The sequence below is a fragment of the Callithrix jacchus genome, chromosome 6, assembly GCF_049354715.1.
Source record: "Callithrix jacchus isolate 240 chromosome 6, calJac240_pri, whole genome shotgun sequence".
In the NCBI taxonomy this organism is placed as follows: Eukaryota; Metazoa; Chordata; class Mammalia; order Primates; family Cebidae; genus Callithrix; species Callithrix jacchus.
The window spans coordinates 60,445,715-60,465,676 of NC_133507.1; the positions used below are offsets into that span (position 1 = coordinate 60,445,715).

At 44.8% G+C, this 19,962-nt stretch overlaps 1 protein-coding gene and 1 long non-coding RNA gene across 3 annotated transcripts in view; one reads left to right on the forward strand and one right to left on the reverse strand.

The window, feature by feature from the left end:
- Positions 1 to 483: 483 nt before the first annotated feature.
- Positions 484 to 16,014, reverse strand: LOC118154562 (uncharacterized). The gene is made up of 4 exons (XR_004744608.3): positions 15,698 to 16,014; positions 8,710 to 9,040; positions 6,576 to 6,752; positions 484 to 2,886 (listed from the first exon to the last, which is right to left on the reverse strand). It is a non-coding gene; the product is annotated as an uncharacterized LOC118154562 (long non-coding RNA).
- A 2,327-nt stretch (positions 16,015 to 18,341) lies between these two features.
- The window catches only part of LOC100399209 (fibrous sheath-interacting protein 2-like), a 91,440-nt gene continuing 89,819 nt past the window's right edge, over positions 18,342 to 19,962 (forward strand). For both annotated transcript variants that reach the window (XM_078327450.1, XM_078327451.1), the window contains exons 1-2: positions 18,342 to 18,610; positions 18,926 to 19,045. In XM_078327450.1, coding sequence (XP_078183576.1) covers positions 18,431 to 18,610; positions 18,926 to 19,045 — 300 coding nt within the window. In that variant the 5' untranslated portion in view covers positions 18,342 to 18,430. The remainder of the gene's footprint in view (positions 18,611 to 18,925; positions 19,046 to 19,962) is intronic.

Sequence of the window (19,962 nt, forward strand, 5' to 3'; positions counted from 1 at the left end):
TTTCCTTCCCCTTCTGTAAAATGGAGAGCCTAATAATACCCATCTGGCAAGGGGGTCCAGGGAAGTCAGTGAGCTCCTTCGTGTAAAGAGCTGATGTCTGCACGTGGCCCTGGGTCACAGATTTGTAATGGGGATTGAAATTACTGATAAGTGGCCAGGTACGGTGGTTCATACCTATAATAATCATGGCACTTTGGGAAGCTGAGGCTGGTGGGTCACCTGAAGTCAGGAGTTTAAGAACAGCCTGGCCAATGCGGTGGAACTCCATCTCTATGAAAAATACAAAAATTAGCTGGGCATGGTGATGTGCACTTGTAATCCCAGCTACTCGGGAGGCTGAGGCAGGAGAATCACTTGAACCCGGGAGATGGAGGTTGCAGTGAGCTGAGATGGTGCCACTGCACTCCAGCCTGGGCAACAAGAGTGAAACTTTGTCTCAAAAAAGCAAGCAAGCAATTACTGATAACCTTATAGATCGTCAGAGGCACACAAAGGGCTCAAAGGGGGGACCACACCCATCCTCTTACACACAGAGAGGGGAGCAGTCCACCCACCAAAGACCACAAAGCAACCGGCTGTCAGCAGCTATATTGCCCCAGCTTCTCCATTATGGCCGCAGGCTTCTGACTTGCCCCAGAGGGGGCATCCCCCTACCACCTTCTCTCCCTTCTTCACTTTAGCTCTTCTCTGTGGCCCCTGGTTATGGCCAAAGCTGGGGATCTTATGAGTTTGAGGCAGCCTGAGCTTCTGTCTGCTTTCACCCAGAGCCAGAGCACCAGGCCCCATGCACATCAGCTGTGATTCTCCACTGGTTCCAAACCACCTAAGGGCTGGCTGGTTGTGTGTGGGGGGAGGGGATGCTGTTCTTCCTCCAGGTTGACAACATGATAGATTGAAAAGTACGTGGGAGGCCACGTGCAGTGGCTTATGTCTGTAACACCAGCACTTTAGGGTCTGAGACGGGCAGATCACCTGAGGTCAGGAGTTCAAAACCAGCCTGGCCAACATGGTGAAACCCCATCTCCTAAACATACAAAAATTAGCTGGTGTGGTGGCATTTGCCTGTAATCCCATGTACTCGGGAGTCTGAGGTGGGAGAATTACTTGAATCCAGGAAGCAGAGGTTGCAATGAGCCAAGATCACGCCACTGCACTGCAGCCTGGGTGACAGAGTGAGACTTCATCTCAAAACAAAAAAATCAAAAAATGAAAAGTGCATGGACTCTAGAGGCAGAGAGCTGGAACTGAATCCCAGTTGTTTTACTTCTCAGCTGTGTGCCCTTGAACAAGTTTGCTTCTCTGAGCCTCAGTTTTCTTATCTGTGAAATGGGAACAGCACCTGGCTTGCCAGGGGGTCTTAGGATGACTGGTGAGTGCCTTGCACGTAGTAGGTGCTCAACACGTGTGCTTTCCCATGGCCATCTAAGAGGCCTCAGGGCTGCCCTCCTGCCCTTCCCCCACAACTCCTGTGACTGCCTCTTAAATGGGTACTCAGGGTGATAAGGAGGCACAGGTGAGGGAGCCAGGTTGGAGCCACACCCACCCACGCTTATTGTTGGGAAAACAAGCCTTTAATTCCTGGTCCTGCTGCTGATGGCTGAGAGTATAAAATGGGACCCAGAGCCAACCGCTCCCCTCCCCTAAGGCGTGCCAAGGCAATAGTGTTTAAAAGGAAAGGAGGCAGTGGCATGGAGGCTGCAGAAACCCAGCCCTTCCTACGGCAAGAAGGGAGCCAGTGGGGCCCACTGCTGAAGGCCATCTGGCAGGTGTTCCATTCTACCTTCCTCTGGGGAACCTGCAGCCTTATCATCAGTGATGTCTTCGGGTTCACTGTCCCCAAGCTGCTCAGGTGAATCCAGACTTCAGGTGCCCTGCTAAGGCTGGTGGTCTTTTAATGGCATCCCTCCAGGGTCAGGCATTTCAGCTCTCCTGCCTCTGCCTATAGATCTGGTGCTCCGGACACTGGAGGGTTGGTGAGAAGGATACTGAGGAAGGAATATTAATGAGAAAGTGACTGACCCCCAGAAAGGCAAATAAGCAAGCTGTTACCTGACTGCATCAATTAGCTTTTGCTATAAAATGCTTCGAAAGTGATGGCTTAAAATTACAAGCATTCTTTTATTTAGTTCATAGTAATGTGGGTCAATAATGGGGGCTGTGCTCAGCTGGGTGGTGGTTCTTTTCTTGGCTCAGTTTTCTTATGTGCCTGCAGTTCTGTATCTGAAGCTGGAATGGTTGTCTCTGTTCCATGTGGGTTCCCATCTCCAAAAATCTAGCTCAGACTTGTTCATGTGGTGGCTTGGGAGGGCTCCCAGCAATAGGCCAAAAGCCCCATTTTCTCTTGCGGCCTAGGCTCACAGCCAGCAAAGCTTTACCTCCACTGTACTCTGTTGGTCAAAGGTGCTTTTGTGGCCAGACCAGATTCAAGTGGTGTCTGCTCGGCTGCCATAACAGTACATCACAGACTGAGTAGCTTCAACAACAAAAATGTAGTTTTCTCACGATTCTGGAGGCTGGAAGTTCCAGATCAGGTATCAGTAAGTTGGTTCCACCTGGGGTGTCTGCCCTTGGCATGCAGTTGGCCGCCTCCTCCTTGTGTCATCATATGGTTTCCTCTGTGTCCACCCGGTGTCTCCCTGTGTGTCTACATTTTCTCCTCTTATAAGGACCCCAGTCAGACTGGATGAGGGCCCAGCCTAATGACCTCATTTTAACTTCGTTGCCTCTTTAAAAGCCCTATTTCCAAATACAGTCACATTCAGAGGCACTGGAGGTTGGGGCTTTGATATACAAATTTTGTGAGGACAAAATTTAGCCCATAACAAGTGGGAACAAAAACGCCGTCTCTTGATCTTGAGGCTCCGCAGTCAGATTGAAAAGCATGGACTGTGGGGGAAATAACCGAGATCATGATTGCAAAAAGTCAACCAGGCCGACTGATCCTCCACACCTGGCCTGGTTTGGGCAAAGACAGCACACCTGGGAACCTCATCTCACCAGCTGCACCTTCTCCCTCCTTCCCCTGGAAGCCTTTTCCTGGAGTTTAGTGGTGATCCCAAGCCTCCAGCCTGGAAGGGCTGCCTCCTCGCCATGCTGATGTTCCTCTCGGCCTGCCTGCAAACACTGAGCAGCAGAACAGGTACCAGCCCAAGGTGCTGCAGATGAGGCTGCAGTCGGCCATCACTGGCCTGGTGTACAGAAAGGTGCGCCCCAGGGGAAAAGTGCAGGCCTTCCTGGCCAGGAAAAGCAACATCACTGAGCTGGTTGGTAGTAATGCTATCAGTGGCTGAGAACGCGTTCAGTCTTTACTTAGTAGAGTCACTCACGATACATTCACACTTGCTTTGTTATTTCTTTTTATTTATATGTATTTATTTTTTTGAGACAGAGTCTTGCTCTGTTGCCCAGGCTTTAATGCAGTGGTGCAGTCTTGACTCACTGCAACCGCTGCTTCTCTAGTTCAAGTGATTCTCCTGCCTCAGACTCCAGAGTGGCTGGGACTACAGTCACATGTCACCATGCCCGGCTAACTTCTGTATTTCTAGTTTTGCCATGTTGGTCAGGCCAATCTCCAATGCCTGGCATCAAGTGATCTGCCTCACTTCCTTAGGTATTTCTGTAAGGTCTTGTGTGATCTGCCCCTGGGACCTCTCTGATCTCATCCCATGTCTCTCTCTCTCTCATGCACACTCACACCTCCTCCCATGCTTACTCTCCTCCAGCCACACAGGCCTTCTTTGTGTTCCTCAACCACTCCAGGCACCCACCCACCTCAGGGTCTTTGCATTTATTCCCACTGCCTAGACACCATTTCCACTCCCCCTAATCTAATTTTAATGTTTGAGCCTAATTTAACTTCCACTCATTCCCCCTTGATGATAAAGGGTTAACCTTCTGATAAGGTGGCCAGTCAGCTGTGTTTCCAGACAATACTTCTTGTGCTAAAAATGACCCCTAGGCTGGGTGAGGTGGCTCATGCCTGTGATCCCAGCACTTTGGGAGGCTGAGGCAGGTGGATCACTTGAGGTCAGGAGTTCAAGACCAGCCTGGCCAAGATGGTGAAACCCTGTCTCTACTAAAAATACAAAAATTAGCCGGGCATGATGGTGCACACCTATAATCCCAGCTACTCAGGAGACTGAGGCAGAAGAATCACTTGAATCTGGGAGGGGGAGGGTACACTGAGCTGAGATCATGCCACTGCACTCCAGCCTGGATGACAGAGCAAGACCCTGTCTCAAAACAAACAAACAAAGCCCGAAATTGCATCTGGGCTGGAAGTTGTGTCCACTGACTGAATACCTGGTTGGAAGCTATAGCCTTGGACTTCTCTCTGTGCTCTCGTCCTCTCAGGGGACTCTGAACGCTAAGTTCCTAGACTGCTGTGGCAAGAGCTGTTAGCTCCTGTGGGGCATGAAGCATCTGAGCCAGGGCAGGTCCTATCTCATGTAAGTCTCATTCTCCAACACCTGAGCTGTCACCTGGGGAGGAAGGGACCAAGAATACAGCTCTTGATGCCGTCCTGCCAGAGTGCTGCATCCCAGCCTCATGTCACCCTGAGCATGCCAGAGCTGCGTGTGCCCTATCCTGTTTCAAGAGTCCACATGTTTCCTTGTGCCTGAGAGGAAGGCCTCCTGATGGGGCACTGATCTTTCCACTCCCACCTGCTGAGAGGCCTTCTTTGATCTCCTGATGAGGTCAGACCCCTCCTCTCTAACCTCTGGGCTGCTTTATTTATTTATTTAGACAAAGTTTCATGCTTATAGCCCAGGCTGGAGTGCAATGTGGTGGTCTCAGCTCACTGTAACCTCTGCCCACTGGGTTCAAGCAGTTCTCTTGCCTCAGCCTCCCGAGTAGCTGGGATTACAGGCATGCCTAGGCTGGAGGGCAGTGGTACTATCTCGGCTCACTGCAACCTCCACCTTTCCAGTTCAAGTGATTCTCCTGCTTCAGCCTCCCGAGTAGCTGGGATTACAGGCACCCACCACCATGCCCAAGCTAATTTTTAAATTTTAAGTAGAGATGAGGTTTCACCATGTTTGACAGGCTGGAGATTCCTGTTTATTTGAGGAATACTCCTACGAGCCAGTTTGAGCCTGTTCTGGCCTGAGGCTTTCAGCACACCCCAGGCATGGGGAGTGGGAGAGAGTAACTTGTGTGCACCAGGGCAGGGGTGCTGCCTCCAGTCACCACTCTTCCGCCAGCACCCAGTGCAGGACTGTGAAATGAGTATTTGTGGCCGGGTGCAGTGGCTCACGCCTGTAATTTCAGCACTTTGGTAGGCCAAGACTGGTGGATCACCTGAGGTCAGGAGTTCGAGACCAGCCTGGCCAACATGGTGAAACCCATCTCTAATAAAAAACCAGAAATTAGCTGGGTGTGGTGGCACGTGCCTGTAATCCTCGTTACTTGGGAGGCTGAGGCAAGAGAATGGCTTGAACCCAGTCAGTGGTGGTTGCAATGAGCAGAGCTCTCACCACTGCCTTCCAGCCTGGGTGACAGAGGGAGACTCCATCTCAAAAAAAATAAAAATAAAAATAAGGCTGGACACAGTGTCTCATGCCTCTAACACCATCCTGCTGGAAGGCTGAAGTGGGTGGATTACCTGATGTCAGGAGTTTGAGACTAGCCTGGCCAACACTATGAGACCTCGTCTCCACCAAAAAAAAAAAAAAAAAAATTACTTTGGGAGGCCAAAGTGGGCCAATCACAAGGTCAGGAGTTCAAGACTAGCCTGGCCAACATGGTGAAACCCCGTCTGTATTAAATATACAAAAATTAGCTGGGCTTGATGGCACATGCCTGTAATCCCAGCTACTTGGGAGGCTGAGGCAAGATAATTCCTTGAACCAGGACCCGGGAGGCAGAGGTTGTAGTGACTCAAGTTCTCACCACTGTACTCTAGCCTGGGCTACAGGGCAAGACTCTGCCTCAAAAAAAAAAAAAAAAAAGCTGGTGTGGGGGCACACATCTGAAGTCCCAGGTAATTGGGAGGCAGGCTGAGGTGGGGGGATCATTTGAGCATTGAGGCTGCTGTGAGTTGAGATTGTGCCACTGCAATCCTGCACTGCCTGGGTGACAGAGCAAGACCCTGTCTAAAAAAATAAATAAATAAAACAAATGCACACTGAGTAGGACAGCCTGGGAATTTCATCCATGCCTCAGTAGCAACCACTGGGATGGTCCTAGACTTCTCTCATATCAGCAAAGCCCCCAAACAGCTTGGTGCCTGCATTTCCCTCCGTTGCCCAGGCTGGAGAGCAGTGCCTAGATCTCGGCTCACTGCAACCTCCTCCTGGGTTCAAGCCCGAATAGCTGGGATTACAGTCACCCACCACCATGTCGGGCTGAGAGATGGAGTTTAACCATGTTGGCCAGGCTGATCATGAACTCCTGACCTCATGTGATCACCTGCCTGGGCCTCCCTACCTGCTGGGATGACAGGCATGAGCCACCATGCCCGGACGAGTCTTTCCTTCCATACTCAGTTCCAGGGCTGCACCGTGTCCTCACGTGCTCTCCCACCCTCTGGTGGGATGCTGATTCTTCTGGAAACAATCATAGGGTCCCATTACCTCTCTGTTCCAGAATAAGGCCCCCCGAATTCCTTTATCACGGTGGTCCAGTTCTGTGGCTGGGAGGTTCACAGCGCCGACTCAGCCGTCAGGGAATACATGTAGGAGAACTGTCTGTTTGATTCCAGTAACACATACTCGGCATCAACAACCTCCTGGAAACTGTCTTTTCGCCACCTAGGACACACGCACAGGGCAGAGCTGCGTGGGGAGCAGCGGCGACCCAGGAAGACCCGGCCCACAGCCACCAAAGAACCCCTGTCCCTCCCAGGTAAGGCTGCAGTATGCAGGCTGCAGGGAGGCCAGGAGACAGAGCTGGGTGGACAGGGAGATGGGCAGCAGCCAACATTGAGCATTGATAATGGGGAGGAAACAAAAGTCCGCTTGGGGCTGGGTGTGGTGGCTCACGTCCATAATCCCAGCACTTTGGGAGGCTGAGGTGGGCGGATCCCCTGAGCTCAGGAGTTCAAGACCAGCCTGGGCAACCTGGCAAAACCCCGTCTCTACTAAAAATAGAAAAATTAGCTGGGCATGGTGGCATATACCTCTTGTCCCAGCTACTTAGGAGGCTGAGGCAGGAGAATTGCTTGAGTCCAGGAGGCGGAGGTTTCAGTGAGCCAAGATGGTGTCACTGCATTCCATACTGGGCAACAGAGCAAGACTGCATCTCAAAACTAAAAAAACACTTAGGCCGGGTACGGTGGCTCACGCCTGTAATCTCAACACTCTGCTTTTCAAGACAGCCTGGCCAACAAGGTGAAACCTCATCTCTGCTAATTAGCCTGGTATACTGGTGGGCACCTGTAGTCCCAGCTACCCAGGAGGCTGAGGTGGGAGGATCACTTGAGCCCAGGGGCAGAGGTTGCAGTGAGCTGAGATCGTGCCACTGCCCTCCACTTTGAGACAGAGCAAGACCCTGTCTCAAGGAAAAGGTGTTCCAGGGAGAGGGCCCTGGGAAGCTGGTGGAGCCGGGGCAGGAGCACGGTGGGAAACAGTGAGTGTCATCGTTTTGAGGAATCTAGGGGAACCTGGAGGGCTAGGCTGGTACCCCACAGCCAGGGAGCATGAGGCCCTGCCACCATCCCCACCCTGCAGCAGCTCCCAGGGTGTTACAGCTGGACCACAAGCTTCCATGGAGTGTCGTCGTAGATGAGGAGAGGACAGCCCAGCTGGTCATAGGAGTAAGACACGCGCAGGTCCTGGGAGGATGGCCACCCCTGGAAGCTGGGGTCACAGAATTCCCTTCAGGACACCAGGAAGCAGAGACGGATGTCTTAGTTCCTGCCCAGACTGTCAACCCTTCACAGCCTGTTTCTTTTTTGCAAATGGAGATTGTCCATGAGAGTGGGTGGAGGTAGCATCTGAGGTGGGCAATGGAGAGCCATGGACCAGGGGATGCTGGAACTTGAGGGTTTGATTAATTTTTTGGCTGGAGTGCAGTAATGCAATCACAACTCACTGCAGCCTCCACCTCCTGGGGCCAAGCAATCCTCCCACCTCAGCTTCCTGAGTAGCTGGGATTATAGACATGCACCACCACACATGGTTAATTTTTAAATTTTTTGTAGAGATTTGGTTTTCCCGAGGTGAGAGAATCCTGGCCTCAAGTGATTCTCTCACCTCTGCCTCCCAAAGTGCAGGGATTACAGGTGTAAGCAACTGAGCCTGGCCAAATGTCTGCTCTTTAAATTAGATCAGTGAGAAAGTAAGTAAGCACGTTTTTTGCCATTACTTTCATTTTCTTTTTTTTGAGAAGGAGTTTAACTCTTGTTGCCCAGGCTGGAGTACAGTGGCAGGAGCTCGGCTCATTGCAACCTCTGCCTCCCAAGTAGCTGGGATGACAGGTGCCCCTGCCACCAAACCTGGCTAATTTTTGTGGGCTTTTTTTTTGTTTTTTGTTTTTGTATTTTTAGTAGAGATAGTCTTCATCATGTTGGCCAGGCTGGTCTTGAATTCCTGACCTCAGGTGATCCACCAGCCTCGGCCTCCCAAAGTGCAGGGATTACAGGAGTGAGCTACCAGGCCCGGCCAGGTTTTGCCTTTACTTTCAATGGCAAAACCCGTGGTTACTCGTGCAGCAATAATAAATCACCCAGTTTAAGGTATTTTGTGATAGCAGCCCGTGTAGACTCACGTGACATTCTCCTCTGTGTCCTCTGCAGGTTCCAGACTCACTGCCCCTTAGCAAGCCCAGAAGTGCCAGTTTAGGTGTCATTTCTGAACAGGTAACTCAATCTTGACTTGCATTTGAGGGGTCAGTTGTTACAAAACACACGGAAGTGTGCACTCGCGTGGCAAGGAGCTCCCCCATGCTGGGTGCAATGAGGAGCCTAACTATGGTTTGGATATTTGAGATGAAGTTTCTCTCTTGTAGCCCAGGCTGAAGTGCAGTGGCATGATCTTGGCTCACCACAGCCTCTGCCTCCCAGGTTCAAGCAATTCTCCTGCCTCAGCATCCTGAGTAGCTGGGATAGACAGAAAGACTTGTTTTTATAACATTTTTGGTAATATGACAAACTTTAAAAACAAACTACAGCCATCTGATTAATAAAACAAAAATACACATTTTGCTGGTTACTATTTTCCAGCTATTTTTCAAACCCTTTCCCCCTAAACACCCAACATTTATAACAGTGACTGGGATTGTAAGAGCAATTTACTCCAATAATTATAGTGAAAAAAGCAACAACAACAAAAAAAAACCAGAAAATCCAGCCCCTCAATATCTTTCTGTGATTTTAAGCTGGATAACATGGTACAATGATCAAGACTACACAGAGATGGGCAGACTGGTCACTATTAATCGTTGTCCCTATTGAGGCTACCCCATCAATGATATTATAAAATATGATCATTTTAGAGATGAGAAAACAAGTCATGAGTTGAAATAAATAGGATTTAAACACAGGCAATCTTACACCTGAGTCTGTACTATTAAAATTGTACCATATAATCCTAATGTCTCTTACTACCAAGAAATTTTCTCCACTTATGATATGTTATATGTCTAGCTACCTTACATTTAAAGCTTAAACTTAAAATGCATTTAACATTACTTTTTATTTTATATTTCACTTGAATTGTGTGTGTGTATGCATGCGTGTGCACGTGTGTTCACAGACAGAAAGATAGAGTATATATGAATAAGTTGGCCAACCAATATTTAATTTTGGCCCTTTATTTAAGGTCTGAACTATTCAACAAGTCAGAAGTCTGCGTTTGGTATCAGTTTTTCAACACCACTAAGATATATATATTACAAAGCAATGCAAACTATAATGCAGAGTATTTTAAAGAGTGAGATATTTGCAAAGATATATATCTATTTGTTTATCAGGCACTTTTTTAGACTTCACATTGTAATCATTACCATACATTTCTGGAAAAAAAATGCTTGAAAACCTTTGAAACTTTCTGTCATTTTAAAATGTTAATGTCAATTCCTCAAGTTTCTTAGTTTCACTCTATTACAAGTAATTCTATTACATTACAATATACTAGCTACTTTTACTAGCAATTTTAGATATGTTTTATGTGCAGACTGCCTTTTTGACTGTTAAATGAATTATGATCACTGCAATGCAATATCAAAAACATTTTATCATGTCTATTTTCTGATGAATTCATTAATATTAATGATTTTAAACTGTCAGGTTAAATTATTAAACTTGGACAATATAAGATTAAGAAGGCAAGACAAGTAATTTTAAACAATTTTAAACAAAATTTTGCTTTTTAGTTTTAATTTAAAAATACCTTGCTTAATAAAAGAAATAAGGTTATTGTGAGATATCAGTCAACCAAATATTAATTAAAGGTGGCATTATTAAGAATATATGTCAAATATCAGATGAAAGCAAAAATAATCAAATTAATCGCTAAGTATTTAAGAAACTAAGAAAGTATATATAACTAATACAAATTAAAATAAATAGAATAAGAAAAGACTATGGCTAGATTGAATTCACATAAGAGTTCATTAATAAATATTGTGTTTAAAAAGTATAACTTAAATTGGAATTTTTTTAAATTAAAACCATCATTTCTATTTTTAGATTCAGAAATTAATTCAGCTTAATGGAATAGACAAAAATGGGGATCTGTGATGTTTAATACTACATATCATTGTGACTGAGATCCAGCACCCAGATATTTGGTCTAACATTCAGAATGTTTCTATGAGGGTGTCTTCTGGATGAAATTAACATTTAAAACAGTGGACACTGAGTCAAGTAGATTGCCCTCCATAATATGAGTGGGTCTCATCCAGTCAGTTGTAGGCCTTAATGAAACAAGTACTAATTTCCCCCAAGCAAGAAGAAACTCTGCCAACAGACTGCCTTTGGATTCAAACAGCAACTCTTTCTCAGCTTGCTGGGCAACTGGTATATGTAGAGACCTCTCTATATATAGAGAGAGAGGAAGAGACACATACACACACACACACACACACACACACACACACACACATCCCTTGCTGGTTCTGTTTTTATTGAAAATCTTGACCAACACAGGATCCTAAAGATCTTATATTTTATTTCTCAATAAAATATTGAGAATAGACATAGGAGGTAGTAAAACTCAAACATTTAAATCTTCGGCTTATATAGTTACATTAAGAAATAATAAACATTACTGTAGCCTTGTAGTATAGTTTGAAATCCGGTAGTGTGATGCCCCCCGCTGTGTTCTTTTTGCTTAGAATTGACTTGGCTATGCGGGCTCTCTTTTGGTTCCATATGAAGTTCATGGTGGTTTTTTCCAGTTCTGTGAAGAAAGTCAATGGTAGCTTGATGGGTTTAGCGTTGATTCTGTAAATTACTTTGGGCAGTATAGCCATTTTCACGATGTTAATTCTTCCTAACCATGAACATGGAATGTTTCTCCATCTGTTTGTGTCCTCTCTGATTTCGTTGAGCAGTGGTTTGTAGTTCTCCTTGAAGAGGTCCCTTACGTTCCTTGTGAGTTGTATTCCAAGGTATTTTATTCTTTTTGTAGCAATTGCGAATGGCAGTTTGTTCTTGATTTGGCTTTCTTTAAGTCTGTTATTGGTGTAGATGAATGCTTGTGATTTTTGCACATTGATTTTATATCCTGAGACTTTGCTGAAGTTGCTTATCAGTTTCAGGAGTTTTTGGGCTGAGGTGATGGGGTCTTCTAGGTATACTATCATGTCGTCTGCAAATAGAGACAATTTGGCTTCCTCCTTTCCTATTTGAATACCCTTACTACAAGGCTACAGTAATCAAAACAGCATGGTACTGGTACCAAAACAGAGATATAGACCAATGGAACAAAACAGAGGCACCGGAGGCAACACAACATATCTACAACTATACAATCTTTGATAAACCTGACAAAAACAAGCAAGGGGGAAAGGATTCCCTGTTTAACAAATGGAGTTGGGAAAACTGGCTAGCCATGTGCAGAAAGCAGAAACTGGACCCCTTCCTGACACCTTACACTAAAATTAACTCCAGATGGATTCAAGACTTAAACATAAGACCTGGCACCATAAAAACCCTAGAAGGAAATCTAGGCAAAACTATCCAGGACATAGGAGTAGGCAAGGACTTTATGAACAAAACACCAAAAGCATTGGCAACAAAAGCCAAAATAGACAAATGGGACCTAATGAAACTCCACAGCTTCTGCACGGCAAAAGAAACAGTCACTAGAATGGATCGGCAACCAACAGAATGGGAAAAAATTTTTGCAGTTTACCCATCTGACAAAGGGCTGATATCCAGAATTTACAAAGAACTCAAACAGATTTACAGGAAAAAAACAAACAAGCCCATTCAAAAGTGGGCAAATGATATGAACAGACACTTTACGAAAGAAGACATATATGAGGCCAACAATCATATGAAAAAATGCTCATCGTCACTGGTCATCAGAGAGATGCAAATCAAAACCACATTGAGATACCATCTCACGCCAGTTAGAATGGCGATCATTAAAAAATCTGGAGACAACAGATGCTGGAGAGGATGTGGAGCAAAAGGAACACTTTTACACTGTTGGTGGGAGTGTAAATTAGTTCAACCATTGTGGAAGACAGTGTGGCGATTCCTCAAGGCCTTAGAAATAGAAATTCCATTTGACCCAGCAATCCCATTACTGGGTATATATCCAAAAGACTATAAATTGTTCTACTATAAGGACACATGTACACGAATGTTCATTGCAGCACTGTTTACAATAGCAAAGACCTGGAATCAACCCAAATGCCCATTGATAATAGACTGGATTGGAAAAATGTGGCACATATACACCATGGAATATTATGCAGCAATCAGAAATGATGAGTTTGTGTCATTTGTAGGGACATGGATGAATCTGGAGAACGTCATCCTCAGCAAACTGACACAAGAACAGAAAATGAAACATCGCATATTCTCACTCATAGGCGGGTGATGAAAAATGAGAACACATGGACACAGAAAGGGGAGTACTAAACACTGGGGTCTACTGGGGGGAAAAGGGGAGGGCCAGTGGGAGGGGGAGGTGGGGAGGGATAGCCTGGGGAGAAATGCCAAATGTGGGTGAAGGGGAGAAGGAAAGAAAAGCACACTGCCATGTGTGTTCCTACGCAACTGTCTTGCATGTTCTGCTCATGTACCCCAAAACCTAAAATCCAATAAAAAATTAAAAAAAAAAAATAAATAATAAACAAAAACAAAGCAAAGCTGGGAGTAAAGTGGTTATTATATATAAGCCAGGGATTTGGGTTATAAATAATAGGAAACAATCCTGGCTAACCTAGACAAAAGATTTGGGAAAGCTCAGAGAATATATAAGAAGGTTTGCTATCCAATTTAAGGAAAATGGAACAGAAACAAGGAGAGGAGACACACAGTATCAAGCCACAGATGTAGTTGGATTAAAATGTTGTTGCTTAACTGACACAAGAACAGAAAATGAAACACCGCATATTCTCACTCATAGGTGGGTGATGAAAAATGAGAACACATGGACACAGAAAGGGGAGTACTAAACACTGGGGTCTATTGGGGGGAAAAGGGTAGGGCCAGTGGGAGGGGGAGGTGGGGAGGGATAGCCTGGGGAAAAATGCCAAATGTGGGTGAAGGGGAGAAGAAAAGCAAAGCACACTGCCATGTGTGTACCTACGCAACTGTCTTGCATGCTCTGCTCATGTACCCCAAAACCTATAATCCAATAAAAAATTTAAAAAAAATGTTGTTGCTTGTGCTGTGACCAGACATTAAGCCTGACTTCATGGTCCTTAACTGTACAAGAAACGTTGAATTAATTCCTTTTCAGAATACAAAGTCACATGCCCATGACCTTGTTCCATGGTGTGACAAATGAAAATACGGTAACAAATGAGACTGAACACCTATCAACATTTATATATGTGGAATTTTCTCCAAATAAAGTGATTATTAGCTAAAGAATTTAAAACACTACAAGGATTATCACAAGTAAAACTGAGTTTTATTTCCTCTCAAGACAAGATAACAGGGAGAAGATATGCCCTGAAAATGTAAAAATCAAACAAAGTATATGAAGCAAAAATTTTCAAGACAGTCGGAAGAATAGATGATCTCTGTAAAACAATAAACAAAACAGGTGAGGCAGACTGATAAAACTTGAAAGAACTTTCAAACCATGGCATAGGGAGGGAGGATCCAGATGGAGCTCATCTGCCTCCCTGAGTTCAGGAAACAGAACTCAGAGCCCAGAAAGGCAGATGTGGCTAGAGTATGGGAAAGAAAAGTAGAGAGGGGAGAGCTGCATAGAACATGAACTTAAGAACTCTCGAGATGTGCAGAGAATTATCTTTGAGTGTTTCCTGCCTATTTGTCAGAACTCTGAGAAAACTACCATATGCCATGGAAAAAATCACTCAAAAGGGATAGTGCTGAGCTTTCACAAACAACTGAAAACATTACATGTTCCCACCAGATAAGCTGGGAAAACTTCTGATAGATGAGTCATTGGGTGTGCAGAATAAAGCAGTAATTAATCCTATACTGAGGTCTCTTCTGGTCTTCTCTAACAGATCTCAAAAGACCCCAAAGGAGCAAATCTTCTGCTAATAAATTTAGAAGGCACTGATTCCAGCTATTAGTCTTCAAGTTGGCCAGCTGAAGTTCCAAATATCATAGAACAGAGACCAACTATCTCCTTTGTGCCTCAACTGAATCTCCAAACCCAATGAGAAACCACTAGATACAATAAGCAATTAATGTTGTTTTAATCCTAAAGTTCTGGAGAAATTGATTTTTCATCTATAGATTATTAACCCAACTTGTTTTTTAGTTCATAGGTCTTTGAATTCGTACAGGCAGTATCCAAATAGCTGTCCATGGACATAATGGCAGATTACAAAACACCACATTTTAAGCCTAATCACATTACTGAATGAGGCTTTTGGTTCTCTTAGGAGAGGTAAGTGTGTTTTCAATATAGGAGCGTTGTAAATCATTGGAATCAGAAAGTGATCTTTGGTAGATTTTTGAGGCAATGAGCCCTATGGATGGGAGCCTTAGTGTATACATACCCTTATGTAGTTTCCTTCCACGTTAGACAATAGCAAATGTTATGCTACCGAATACTTGAGAAGCACATAAGCACATTAATATTTACTCCCTCTTGATGCTGGGAGTCTTGAGACTAAAATGTAAAACCATATTGCCTAATCTTCTGGAGAATGAACACATGTAGACGGTGGTCCTGCATCTCAATCATTCCACTGGTTTTGTTGTTGTTCTGAGAGCCCAGATGTGAGTGAGGCCATCCTAGATGACCCAGCCCTACTTAAGCAAGAGCAAACCTAAACAACACCAGGGAACCCAGAGAACTGTGAGAAATAACAAATAATTGTTTAAAGTCACTAAATTTGGGAAATGATTATGTAGACAAAGACAGTAAAGTCTCTGAAAAGACCCCAAGGTTCATAAAACCTCAGACACATATTCTTCTAACTTTTCCAAGAATATAACAAATTCTGCTTTACATATAAATATCATAGATATGTTATCTACACCATAGACTTTTTCTTTTCCATTTGCTTTCTTTATAAATAGAACTCACCTATTTGATGTGGATTTTTCTTTCTTTTTCTTTTTTAAGAATTCATTTTTCTGGCTTACCTGTTTTCTCTGGAAATTCAAGCTTGTCATCCACCATTGTCAGGTTCTCACAGCAATGATTTCTTCCAACTCTGTTCTTTTAAAAGTAGGCAAGATGAGGAAGAGCTCAAAGGTTTGAAAGTTTTCTTTAACGTTTCTCAAATCCACTCTCTGCATGTCTAAAAATCATGAAGTCTCCCAGACCTTTACTTTCATCCCCACAAATCTGCCTTCCAAATTGTTGCCAGAGTCTTCTTCTAGAGTAAGAATTTGCTTAAAATTTTTCAGTGGGTCCTCATTCATGTCTGACTGGGTCAGGAAACAAAATTTAACTTAGCACTCACTAAGTGTTTGCTCAGCACTATGTTAGGTGCTGTGCATACAAGCCAACACTTGCACTAAAGGAATTTACATTCTAGTAGAGAGAGACTGACAAGTAAACAGATATTCTTACTGTAATGTGATAATGTTAAGATGGAGGGAAGCACAGAGGGAGAGAATTTGTCAAAAGCTTCTAACACTTGAGTTGTTTTAAAGGCTGATTAAAATCAGCCAAGCAGTGAAGTGCAAGGGCCTGTCAGGCAGAAGGGACGGCATAAACAAAGACACAGAATCATGCATGAATGAGCAGCCCTATGTAGAGAGCTAACCACAAACAGTTATGTGTCATTTGAGGTTCAATTCTGAAAGGTGGTATTGGGGAGTTATGTCTCAGAAACAGAAAAAGGGGCTGTGAGAAGTAGGATAATAGTATCCCAAAGACATCTATGTCCTCGTTTCCAAGACTCGTATGTGAATATTTCATATCAAGGAGGAATTAAGATTGCTGATGGAATTAAGGTTGCTAATCAGCTGATCTTAAGATAGATAAATTAGCTTGGATAACCCAGATCGACCCAATGTAATCACAAAGATTCTTTAATTGTAGAAGGGAAGGAGGCAGAGGCCTGAGTCAGAGAGATTTGAAGATGCTACATTGCTAGATTTAAAGGGTGAGGAAGAGGGAACTGTTATAAACTGGAAAGGGGAAGAACATAGGTTGTGACCCAGAGCTTACAGACAGAACAAAGCACTTCCCATACACTGGTTTCAGCTCAGTGAGATTCTATTTGGACTACTAACCTCCATCACTGTTAAGATAATAGCTTTGTGGTAATTTATGGTAAGTCACTACATTTGTGATAATTTGTTATCAATAAGAAACTGATTCAGAAATCAAGTAACAGGCTATTACACACTTTGCACTGAGGGCAGTTGGGAGTTTAAAATGAGGAAGAAAAAACATGGTCAGTTTGCCACCCAAGGTCAAATAGATAAAAGATGGATCGTTAGGGTAGATGATGGCGGGGAGATGTTATAAGCCTGTGGCAATGGTGCACACAAGCAAAATATGATTAGCTGCTTAACCAGGGGAGTAGAGCAGGAACAGGTAGAATGGGACCAATTAATTTTAGTGATAAAATTACTGGTACTTAGGGACCAACAGAACATGGGAGATAAGAGGAAAAAGAAGTATCTAGAAGCATTCCTCAGTTTCTGGCTTGGGTACATGGTGGTATTGTCAATGAGACGGGAAATGCAAGAAGAAGCCTTTGTTTTTTCCTGTTTTGATGAAGGGTGTGTGTGTGTTGAGATTTCAGTAGATTGAATTTGAGTAGATTGTGGGACATCCATATGGAAGCTGGGAATAGATTATATCCCAAGCTTTCAAATTTCAAATTTAAGAGTACTAAGCACATGTGTGGAATTAAAACAGAGCTGAGTGTACTGATTAAGAAAACAGCCGCAAGAACCACCATTTAATAGCAATCGTTATTCTTCCTCAATCTTTGAAAAATCAAGGGTAATCAGTGATAAGACTATTACAATAAATAAATATTTAAAGGGTGTTAAGCATAGTATCTGGAGGTTAGTACATTCTCAAGAAATAGTGTTATTACTAGTCGGGCCAGAAATAAAGATGAAATTTCAACTGTGGTCCTCTCAGATCAGGCCTCTAGGACCAAGCATTCATAGAAAGAATATATGAAGTTAGTCTAAACACCAAGTGGCTCTAGTTCGCTTCTTACAGGCTGGGGCCATATTTCACTCACGGCTGTGTCCTATCCAGTGCCTAGCTCAATGACTGGCCCAAAAGGGTCAAGCACTTTATGCATTTCAGCTGGAGGGTTAGGGAGACAGAGGGAAATAGGATCGAGCAGCAGGAGCAGAGAGGAGGCAGTGGGAGAGCGGTAAAGAGCGCTAGAAAGGAGAAGGAAGCCTAGGGGACAGAGGAGGCAGGAGGAAGACAATGAGCCCCTTAGGAAGCCAACCCCTCTGCCTTGTGGACCTGGTGTGGGAAGAAGTTGTGGGAGCCTGGGCACGGGGTGTGGTCTCTATGCGGGAAGATGTAGAATGGGCAAAAACAATCACTCGGGAAATTTTATAGAACGGAACAGGGCTCCTTGGAGGCCAGGAGAAATTAGCCAGCTACCGACCAAAATAGCTTATACGTTTCCGTTAGGATTGGCTGAGGGGTGATGGTTTCAGAGAGGGAAGAAGTTTCCACTGTGGTCCTCTCAGATCAGGCCTCTAGGACCGATTTCTCCAACTCTGCGGGAGCTCTCGGGCCCAGCGTGAGCCACGCCCCTCCCCCTCAGGAGGCCACCGCCTTTCTGGGGCCGCTGCTGTTAGGATTCTGGAACGCTGGGGGTAGAGGCTGTGGTCGTGAGGCCCTGGCCTTTCCTGGTCGAGTCCAGACAGAGGGGCAACCACATGCAAGGGAAGGAGAGCGGAGGGGCCCGTGCCGACCATGGAGCTGTACCTCGGCGCTGCTCCAAGCCTGACCATGTCGCCGTCACCAAGACGGTCGCCAGCGTCCTGGCCACGGACACAGAGCAGTGCGGAGACCTGAGTGGCCTCAAGCCGGGCGGCGTCTTTCTCTGGCGGCCGCAGGTATGGTGGGGAGCGGGGCAGGGATTGCCACTCACGCAAGGGTCGCGAGGCTCCCAACTGTCCCGCTTCAGGAGGCCGCCCTCTTGGGGCGCCCGGGGGCGGTGGCGGTGACTCGGACTGTACCCGCCTCAACTGGTAGGCGCGGGACGCCAGGGGAGCTGGTGACCCGGGAAGCGGGAGGACTTCAGGAGGCCTTGAACCCTGCCTGACTGTGTGATTCTTCGGTGTCTTTGGTTGGAGTGGAAGTAGATTGGTCTAAACGAGAGGAATACTGCCTAAGAGGAAATAACAAAACTCTCCAATTGTGTCTGACAGGGCGTGCACAAAACCCACTCTGTTGGAGCGGCTCGACTACTGGATCGACCTCTCGGGGTCAAGCTGCCTGTGATCCCCGGAAGCAATGCTGTATACTATACTACGAATGTCGGTGAAAAGGTGAACGAGTTTTTATCGTTTCTTTCCTTTAGCCTTTACTACTTTCTGTTCAATTCAGAGGCTGCATCATACAACATCCATTCAAGGAATTTGCATCAATAGTCACAGGAAAAAAAAAAAATCTGACCGAAGGTATTGTTTAGAATGCATATGAAGCATTTTCATCTAATATGGTTTGGACATAATCATAGGCCAGAAAGTTTAAATTCTTAGTCCTTAATTTACAATTCATGGTACCATATTAATATTCCTTATAATAAAACTTCATATATACTTACATAGTAAGTTTTGATGTACCTAGAAACATGTTTGGGAGGTGAAAGGCTATTAGTGCTTGCTGCCATTTAATTATGTGTATTACTTTAACTGACCATCTTGGACCAAACTCTCTTCACAGGACACATTATTTTGTTTTGAGTTGAATACTGTTTTAAACAAATAAATTAAAAAAAAAAAAAGAACTAAAACAGTGGGAGTTAAAATGAGTTAGTCTGTTAGTACTTTAACCTCATTTCAATGAAAGAAAGGCCTGCCTCAATGAGGAAGAGACTCCATAATGTGCCCCAGCCTTTTCATCCAGTATTGTCTCCAACCAGAGGCTCAGTTCTTTAAGTGATGTCTTTTACACCTACCCATGAATACGAGGCTAATACTTCTGTATTTTGTCAACTTTGCCCCCAAACCTGGCATACTCTGTCTTCTTCTCCCCAGTCTATGAATCTGAGATATCTTTTAAGAAACCCTGAACTGTTACAGCCACTCGCCCCCGGCCCAATTAATTGATCTTTGCTTAGGATTCACGTTGACCTGGATTCGTACGATCTCTTATACAAACCAGGCTTAATTGTACTGGATTATAGTGTGTACGTCCCTTAAGCCTTTTCATGTTTTAGTCCTCAACACCAAACCTACCCCCA